General features: G+C 57.0%; 1 protein-coding gene across 2 annotated transcripts in view; it reads right to left on the bottom strand.

The window, feature by feature from the left end:
* Positions 1–2164: 2164 nt before the first annotated feature.
* The window catches only part of IGF2BP1 (insulin-like growth factor 2 mRNA binding protein 1), a 34952-nt gene continuing 27529 nt past the window's right edge, over positions 2165–9587 (bottom strand). Inside the window, exons 8-15 of one of the 2 annotated variants that reach the window (XM_004684308.1) lie at positions 8967–9089; positions 8235–8370; positions 7373–7495; positions 6895–7014; positions 6150–6224; positions 5334–5465; positions 4752–4865; positions 2165–2636 (exon numbers count right to left, since the gene is read on the bottom strand). In XM_004684308.1, the coding sequence (XP_004684365.1) occupies positions 2544–2636; positions 4752–4865; positions 5334–5465; positions 6150–6224; positions 6895–7014; positions 7373–7495; positions 8235–8370; positions 8967–9089 (916 nt within the window). In that variant the 3' untranslated portion in view covers positions 2165–2543. The remainder of the gene's footprint in view (positions 2637–4751; positions 4866–5333; positions 5466–6149; positions 6225–6894; positions 7015–7372; positions 7496–8234; positions 8371–8966; positions 9090–9587) is intronic. The other variant, XM_004684309.1, reaches the window with a different exon arrangement.

Below are 9587 nucleotides of genomic sequence, written 5' to 3'. Positions count from 1 at the left end.
GGCTAAGACGCAACCAGGCGAGAGCCCGTCTGTCCTCAGCCATGCTCCAGTGTCCCCTGGCCCTCCCTGCCACCCGCCACCCTGAATGGAGCATTCCCTAAGTTCGGGTCCACTCTCAGAGTCCATCAGACCAATCTGAAGACAGGAGGGGCTGTCAGCTAGGACCTCTTGCCCCTGGGCTGCTGCTACAGATGGAGAAGAACACCAAGACAGGACTGAGAGGAAACAATAACAGAAGAGCTGTTGCAAACAAACGTGGTGGGCCTCTCGGGGGAGAGGGTGGCTTTGTCTCTTCCATGAACAGAATCTTGGCTCCCATATTTTTTAAACAGAGAAAGAAAAGTTTTTTTTTTTTGAAAGGGTATATTTTTAAGTTATTATTTCTCTCCTCGATAAAACGGAGGCAATACTTTAAATATCTCAACAGCACCACTGGTGGGAGAAACTGAGTGGAATGCCCTTCAACCAGAGAGGGAGCGGGGTGACCCCTGGCTGGTTGCTAGAGACTTTTCTGCCGTGGGGACCCTCGGCCACTAGAGGCCTTTTAATCCCTCCGGCAGGAGTTTTCGGGGGAGGCTCATGAATCTGGAATGAGACCAGAGCCTTGTCTCAGCTCTCCATCCCAGGCCTTCCCTCCACCCTGCCTCCCAGCCCAGAGTCCCACAGGGTCTGTTCTCCATAAAGCATCTAAAGGGTTACACTGGCTCATGCTGTAAGAAATTATGCAACATAACTTTCTCATTTTTTTCTTTTCATTAAAAAAATAAAATATTCAAGACTATCAGCTTCTCTCGCTTTTCTTCTTTTTATATAAAATATCAGCAAGCCGCAAAGAAAAAAAAAGATTAAAAAAAAAAAATAAAGGTGGGGGAACAAAAAGTAAAGTAACTGCTGAGGTAACTTCATACCTTGAGGTAGTTTACTGGCGCACAGCATCGCCTGACTGGCTCCGCCCACACGTCGCGGCTGTCTATCGTTGCAATGTCGGAGGAAGGGGCTCAGCGCCGCTCTCCCCGAGCGGGAGGCCCCCCTTCCTTCCCGGCCCACTTGCTAGCACTGCCAAGGGAGCTACGCGCACCACCTGGTGATCTGAGTCGGCCACGGGGCGCTAGCGGGCCTCGCCCCAGCGAGCCGTGGCCACCGTCTTCCCCAGGCCTGCACCTGCTCGGCCTGGCAGGTCAGCAAATCAAGCGTGCTCCTTCCTTTGTGCACCTGCTGCTGGTGTCTTGGGCTTTGTTTTCTAGGCACACCTTTCATCATGCCAGTAATTCATGGAGGCAGAAGCCATCAGTTCAAGATGCCTTTAGATACACACAGAAGCGGACACTCTCTAACGGACTGAAGAGTCATACAGAAAGCCAGCCGGTGGGCTTCAGCTTCACGGAGAGCGCGCAGGGTTGGGTTCCACATCCCGCCGCCACCAAGGAAACAGTGAAACAGTGCCGTGGCGGGGAGCGCCCCGCAACCTCTGCCTCGGGGACCAGCCCGCCAAGGAGCACCCGGGCTGGGTTGAGGGCACGGTGGCAGCCTTTGGGGCCACGCAGGTCCTCCATGGAACAGAGACTTTATCAAGGGGAGTTAGTCCCCTTCCCAGTGCTCATATCCAATCATTAAAATAGACTTTAAAAAAATATAAAATCTGCCTGAGAATGATGGGAATCAGGGACGGTGCAGGGGTGCGCCCTACCCCGCTCAGCGCCCGGAGCCACCCACGGGCAGGCGCCGGGACGCGACGAGGGACCTGCACGGTCCGGGGCTGTGGAGGAGGCGGGGTCTCAGTGGGAAGGCCCCGGCCCCGTGGGGCAATTTCTCTCGTGCCAATTTTTCAAATGGTGGTCTGAAACAGACCAGCCACAGGGCACTTCTTTTAAACGTGGATTACTATGACTTTAATCATCTCCTGAGTTAGTTCCAATTCTCTACTCCTTGATGGCCCCACTGGCTGGTCAGGGAGGGACTGGAATTGGACTACCAACACTGATGTGTCTTCTCCCTGGGAGTCAACAACGTCAAGCACAGCCACGCACTGGTTCCCTCTTTTTCTGGTAACAGCAAGGAGAAAACAATGAGAGTGACTGTGCGAAAGGCTGCGTTGGGGGCAGGAGAACGAAGGCATTCAACCATGAGTCAGTAGAAGGCTGTGTGGATTCTAGGATCAAGAAGCGAACCATCCTTTGAGGCTGATTAAAACACCTTCTGCATGTTTTAAAAACCTGAAGCAAATTTTATTTCTCTTCCCACTGGGGGTCTAACCCACCCTCTCAATGGGACCTATAGAACTTACTTATTTTAACAATCCACGTTTAAAAGCACCCTGAGCTAGAATTTCCAAGGTGGTACCCTGAGGGGAGCCAGTGTCGGGCCAATTGGCTGGGGGTTTGGGGCCGGGAGATCAGGGTTCCTCACTGGAACATCTCTCAAGCGAGCGGGCAAACCTGATCTGCGAGCCGGCCCGAGTGCCCTGATTCCCACCATTCTCAGGCCTGCTGGGGCGCGCGCTCAGTGTCGCCCGCTGTTCTGGACCCCACTTGACGGGGGGCTGGTCACTTCCTCCGTGCCTGGGCCTGGTTACTCTGTCCCTTTTGGTGCAGCTGTTTAACTTGGGCTAGGATGTCTCGGATCTTCCTCTGAGCCATCTGTGGAAAGAACAAGCCAAGAGGGAGAGTGAGGGCCCCCAGGGGCCAGGAGAACCCTCACACAGGGCAAGAGGCGCCGGGACCCAGACTCTGGCAGCCACCAGAGCAGGTCACACAGAACTGAGAAAGGCTAAGACTGAGGCCCAGAGGGGTCTTGATTTTTCTCTGCCTTCCACACCCCGAGGTAACAAAGCAAGTTGGGGAGAGAGAAGGAAGAAACAGCGGCATGAACTCATTCAGAACTTCAACTGGACCAAACTGACGTGCTCCTGACATGAAAAGAACTCTGAGCCTCCCTGGTGGGTCAGGGATTAAAGTCTCTGCACAGTCAAGCTATCTCCAGCCACTACAGCACGAGTTCAATCCCCGGCCAGGGAGCTGACCCACCGGGTACCGTAGACCTGTCTGTCTTGCTTGTTCTGCTCCTCACTGTCTCTGGTAAATCCTCCCCCAAGACATATCCCATTCCCCAGCCCCAACCCCCAGAACCTCTGGCCTGTACCTTAGTTCTTGTATGCACAAATAAATAAACCTTTAAAGAGATGCAGGGGCCAGAGACAGAGTGGAGAGAGCAGGCAGTTCAATGAAGTACACTGCTGAGCGGAGCAGCGGGCAGGACATGAGAGGTCTGCTACGCCCTGTGGGTCACCTCCGGGGCGGGGATCGAACTCATGCGGAAGTGGCTTTAGCTTCTCAGTGCTGCGCTTTAACCCGCTGCGCCACCAGGGAGGGCCAATAATAAATCTTTTAAAAATAATAATAATAAAATGAATAAAGCTTCAAAAAAAAAAAAGGCAGCTCTGGGAGTCCCCAGGCTGGAGGATATGTTGTCAGGTGTATCAATTAGCAGATCTCCACTCCACTGGACACACACACACCCTCAGGAAAGGGATAAAATGCCTGAAGATGGAGAAGCAGAGATAAGGTCCACTGTGACACCGTCCCAGGCACCCCAGAAGAATCAGTGTCTTTAACTTCTTAAGAAGTCTCTTCCCTAAGATGTTGCTTCGTAAACAAGATCAAGTGCAAAAGGAGCTTCAGGCTGGGAAAGAATATAAAATAAATATGAGCTCCTAGGGTTAGTTTCACGCTTCAAGTTTTATGTAGTTCTCTTCTAATTCCTGTTATGGTCTATTCAGATTGCCCTTGCGCAGCGCTGATACATCCTGGCTCTTCCACCTCTGACACACTGTCTACCTCGTAAACCTCTCGCTCCCCGTCGGTGAAGTGCTTGTCGCAGGGACGGAACCAGCCAGCACGGGGAAGCCACGCCGGGCGCGTCAGCCTTAGCTGTTTCTGTGACTTTAATGCTTTTGCTGGCAAAGTCACACGGCAGGAAGGCCTTGTGGGGTTCAGTTCAGTCCCACACCCGTTCCCTTGGGGGCCTCAACTCTCGTGGCGCCAGGAGACAGGGTGCAGCATTCCTGTTTGCCCTGGACCACCTAAGCCCCAGGGAGGGGAGGTCTCCTGAGCGCGCCACCTGCCGTGGGTGGCAGCGGCTGGGGCAAACAGTCGGCACCGTCCGGAGCCGGCAGAGGGGTTTTAGGAAAGCCCCGCTAGCATTCGTCATGGTTTCTCTGACGTGTGAAGATCAGAATGAGCCTGATGCTCACCCTCTGCTGCAGGCTCCGGGTCAGTCCCGTTGGGCAGCGCAGAAAGGCTCACGGGAGACAACGCAGGACGGTGGGGTGAGGAACGGGAAACGAGGAGGTAGACGAATAGGACCCCGATGGAGCAGCGTTCTTGGAAGGGGACTGCATGAGAGGACGGCAGTCCAGGGTGTCACTCCTGTTATGAGTCTATGACCAACACCGGGTGGCGGCTAATGCCGTTTCCTTCCTTACCGAGGGCCGAAAGGCTAAGGAAGGGCTAAGGCTAGCCAACAGGACAGCCCAGTGCATGTCACTGTCACCGTACACGGCGTGTCCTCTCATCCCAGTCAGCCCATCGCTCTCCTGACGGGCACTAAGCAGAGTCAGTGTCCGCCTGCCACACGCCTACACGGGCAGCGCCACCCCGCCAGGGCCTCGCAGAGGCCAAGGGCGAGCAAGCCACAGTCCGCAGTCTCGCCGCTCTGACGGCTGGCTCCGACCACCTTCCCTGCTCCCTGTGTACCTGGCTGGCATAGAAATGCCCGATGATCTTGACGATGACCTGGTCGTTTTCATCAGGGGTCTGGTCTCGTGGCACCACCACCTCAGCTGCTGTCAAGTTCTGCAACTCATTCACCTGGGATTAGGAAAGAGGCATCAGGGTGCTGTCGATAAATCATGGGTAGGGAAGCCCCCGTGGCCCAAGGATTAGGCCTCAGCGCTATCACCACAGCCTGCGCTGCATCCAAGCAGGAGCTGACCCACAGGGCGTGGCAGACCTCTCCTGTCTCACCTGCTGCTCCCCTCGGCAGTGGATTTGCCCATTTTGCTCCCCACTGTCTCTGATGAACCCACACCAGTGGCCTACACTCCAGTTTAATACAATAATTAAAAATGAAAACATGGGAGGGACTGGTTGGAGGGGCAAGAGGCAAGGGACTGGCAGGGAGAAACTAGCAGAATCAAGTGCTGACTGTCCTGGGGAATGGAGAGTCAAGTCGTGGCCCCTGGGCGTCCCGAGTTTGAGCAGGGCGGGGGAGCAGGGCCCGGGGGAGCTGTTGGGCGGACTGAGGTCCGGAGCGCCAACCTGGCCCTCGCGCCTCACCGTTTTGCCACCTTTGCCAATAACCCGGCCAGCTGCTGAGGCTGGGACCCGGATATGGGTCTCCAGCTTCACTTCCTCCTTAGGTCCAAAGAAGTTTTCCTCCTTGAGCTTTCCATAAATTCTTCCCTGTGCCTGAGAACAGGAGGTCGTCGTTAGAGGCTAACACAGCCCACACGTGCAACATACAGGAGTCGCAGCAAACACAACTGTCGGCTCCAAGCTCCCCGTCCACCCCGGAAGGTTCAATCATCTAAGATGAGGGGTGGGACGAGGGGTGCAGGAGGTCAACAGCGCCAACCCGACAACCACTACTCTCCTCCTCTGCAGCACCCCCGTGGTGGACGACCTCAGCCTCCCAGGCGTATGACCTGTCAGCGACATGCCAGAGCTCTGCGGACTGCAGCGACCAGTGTCGCAAGCCCCTGCATGTCACTTTGGGGGTAGGAGCTGTGGACCCCACGGACCCCACCTTCCACTCTGCCCTGTCTTGGATTCCCCTACAGCTCTGTGGCTGCGTGGCCAGAAGTTCCAGAACCCAGGAACACTGTAGGGACAGAAAGGAGCGAAGGGCATTTGGCATCAAAGGCCTTGCTTAAAGCCACGAGGGAGAAGCCCTCGGACTTCCTTCTTCCCCGTATTCCTGTGGGCCCCCAGGAAGTGAAGAGGGAAGGAGTGTCAACAGCAACGGCTGTCGGCGCAGCTGGAGGCAGCCGGCGGTCCCATCCCGCAGGCCGGTGTCCACACGCGGCCAGGATGTGCACTCCCACCCGACCTCTACCCTGCAGTAACCACTGCAGACAAACAAGGGATCAGAACCTTGAATTGGGCCTCTGGGGGTCCAGTGATGATGACCATACGCACTTTGGAGTCAGGAGTTTCTGGGGGAGCAATCTACAACAGAACAAACAGTGGTAAGGTGGAGGTGGGGTCTCCTGGGCAGCGTGCGGACCACACCTCACTTGCACCATAAACTTTGCGGAACAGGAGAGGGAAGATCAAGGTCCCTGCACCTCGGGGTCACTGACCGTCCTGGGAGCGAGGGGGGTACAGAAACGTTCTGTAAAGGAGGCCTCCCCACCCAAGTCCCAGTGCCGTCCGGCCCAGGCGCTGAGGGCAGGCAAATGACCAGCGTACTCAGGCAGCACACACTTCTTGGACAGTCCCATGTTTGACCTCCCCCAGAAAAGCATTTGGACTTGGGAGGTTTACAGGACAAGAGGGACTCTCCCTCCAAGGGTCCTGGCCAGGAAGGTGTGTGTGAGAAGCGCCGTCCTCAGCACTCTCAGCGCCAGGGGCTCGGGCTACGCCCCTCCATGGTGTCATGTCACATCACGCTGAGCGGGCAAGACACTGGGGATCGGGTCCCACAGCTGAGGGCTGCAATCTGGGCCCAAGGCAGTCTGCCAGAATCAAGCTCCCAGTACAGAAACTTGGAAGGCCTGCCCGGAGGACCAGGTCAAAAGCAAAAGCTGACTCCTGGGGGTGGTGGGCCTGTGGCACTTGCCATCTGGGGACAGAACAAAGCGAGGAGGGGTCAGGGCGTCCCGGACAGAGCAAATACCTTGATGGAGGCACTGGCGAAACGGGACAGCTGCTTGATGTGCTGCCCCTTCTTGCCGATGATGGCACCCACCGCCTGGGCAGGAATGAAGACCTGCACCATCTCCTGCTCGGGGGCCTGCTGCCAAGGCAAGAAGGGCTGTCACCAAGGTCGGGGTGCCGACCCTGCTCCCCGCCACGCATCCTCAAGGAGGGCCCAAGTTCTCCCTCCGCCCAGCAGGGCTAAGACGGACTCCCAACCAACTCCCATCCCCGCAGCATAATCCTGCAGCACAGGCACGAGGGGCTGCGTCTGTGCCCTGGGCACGGCAGAGGTTCTGAAGCTGGGCACTGTGGCCGGGAGCACGCCGACATGGGGCATCTCCAGCCCTCCTCTTCCCTCCCTGCAAGCCCCCACGCAGCAGGGTCCCGCAAAGACTTGCACCCTACGGGGGGCCACTGCAGGACCAGGGCCGCCAGCAGGAAGCGCTCACACCTACCATGAAGGAGCTGTAGGGAGCAGCTCCCGTGACGCTGCTGGGAGGCGGCGGGACCGCACTGGACGAGGCTGGGAAAAGGCCCACGGCGGCCAGGTTCAGGCCGGGGATGAGATGCGACTGCAGCTGGGGAAGGAGGGCAAGGAGCGGTCAGCTCCCCTGGCTGGGCCTGCTGGTCCCTGGCGTGTGTCCCCAACAAAATTCGACCTGTTTAGAGCCCTCCCTGGGGGTGCAGCGGGTTAAAGCGCAGCACTGAGAAGCCAAAGCCACTTCCGCCTGAGTTCGATCCCACCTGCCCCGGAGGTGACCACATGGCGCGGCAGACCTCTCCTGACCCGCCCGCTGCTCCCCTCAGCAGAGTACTGCCTCGACCTGCCTGTTCTGCTCCCCGCTCTGTCTCTGGTGAATCCTCTCACCCTCCGCGTCTCTGGCCTGTACCCCAGTTCTGTATAAATAAATAAATCTTTAAAAAATTCGACCTGTTTAATAAACCTTCACTGGTCTCCCCCTCTCTAAGTGATCAGCCCACTCTGGTAGACACGGCAGGTTCTCAAGCCCATGTTAACGGTCCAAGGAAAGGCCTAGTGAGTGAGGCCTGACCCCATTCTAGCCAGACTTACCCTTCTAGCCAGACTCCACATCTTCATTCCCCTTTAAAAACTCAGATGAAAATAAAAAACACCAGACCTTTAAAGCCCAAGAGTCCCTAACGCCTTTCCCCAAGAATCAGACCAAAAAACTACCAGTTCGATAACCCTTTCCTGACTAGTTCAAGGGCCAACACCAAGGTCAAGCTCCAAGGCCCCTTGTGCAGGGTGTGCCCAGCTCAGGGGCAGAGCAGGGACCACGGGGTGCCGGCACTCACGCTCATGGCAGCCACGTCGTTCTCATAGGCCTCCCGAACTTTCTTCATGATCTCCTGCTCGGCCCTGCAGCAGTTCTCGATGGCCCCCTTCACAGTGATGGTCCTCTCCGGGTTGTAGAGTGTGAGGTCCTGTAGCCTGGGCACAGTGGCACATGCCAACCTTTACTGACAGCCTGACGCGGCCAGGTGGGGGCATGGCCAGCTCCACCCTTTCTGCAGGCTCTTTAGCTCTCTGTTCCTAGCTTATGAGGCAGAGAGTGAAGAGCAGGGAACAGAGAACAGCCAGCTGAAGCCCTTCTATTCCCGCCAAGCCGAGAGAGGGCTCTGTAACCAGCCAAGGAGGAGGCGGTCTGCGCCCGGCCGTTCCCAAGGACACGCCACCCCTGGGCACACGAGGCGAGCAGAGCCCGTCATGGTGCAAAGTGGCACCACGCCCGGCTCGCCCTATCTGGGTCCCGGTCCCACCCAGAGAGGTGGTCCGTCACACAGAGCACATGCTGTGCCCTCGGGGACGGACAGGGCTCACCCACTTCTCAGTAAGACCCCAGGGCCTGCCGGGGCTGCACACACCCTCCTGAGGTGCGGAGGACCAAAGGCCAGGGCCAGTCCTTAGAAAGCAGGCCCAACGCAATTCACTGCTTGTTACCATGCAGCCTGGTGGGGGTGCCCGCTGCCAGCAGGCACGGAGTGGTGAGAAGTATCAGGGTACTGGGCCCCGGGAGAGTGCCTTACGAGGAGATGGTGATTTTCGTCTCCGTGTCCTGCTCCACCTTCTTCAAGTTGCGCCCTTCCTTGCCAATGAGACGCCCCACGAAGTTGTTGTGGGCCAGGATCTTCAGGGGGACCTCGTCAGCCCTTAAGAAGACATGGGAAGAAGTGTGGGACTGAGCTCCTTAGCCAGAGGTGGCATTTCCAGGACAGAGCACAGGACCGTGTGTTCCGAAAGACTAAGGAAATCAACAGGTGGGTGTTTGCTTCAAGAACGGCGAGTGGGGTGGGTGCCAGCGGGCTCAGGTAACGAGCTCTGGATCCACTCGCCACATTAACTGGTCCCACAGACACGTGCTGTGTCCCTAACTATAAACCTTAAGGTAGAAGTCTATGCAGCCAGGAAAAGTGAGGCAGGTCAGTTTGTGTTCAACAGTCAAAAGTAAAAAAAAAAAAAAAAAATCAAGCTCCCTGTGGCCTTATCCGAGCACGTAAACGGAGGCGCACAGCTGCGAGCGCAGAGCTCCCAGGAGGGCAGACACGGCAAAGGCCGGGTCGGGCTGCAGCTGTTCACCCGCCTCACGTGCCAGTCTCCTACAGCGTCGTCGAAGAGCACGAGCTGAGGGGAGCCGACCCCCCAGCTGA

The sequence above is a fragment of the Condylura cristata genome, unplaced genomic scaffold, assembly GCF_000260355.1.
Source record: "Condylura cristata isolate star-nosed mole 26May11 unplaced genomic scaffold, ConCri1.0 scaffold00017, whole genome shotgun sequence".
Classification (NCBI taxonomy): domain Eukaryota; kingdom Metazoa; phylum Chordata; class Mammalia; order Eulipotyphla; family Talpidae; genus Condylura; species Condylura cristata.
The sequence above is the reverse complement of the archived record's forward strand: the minus strand, read 5'-3'. Positions and strand labels throughout refer to the sequence as shown.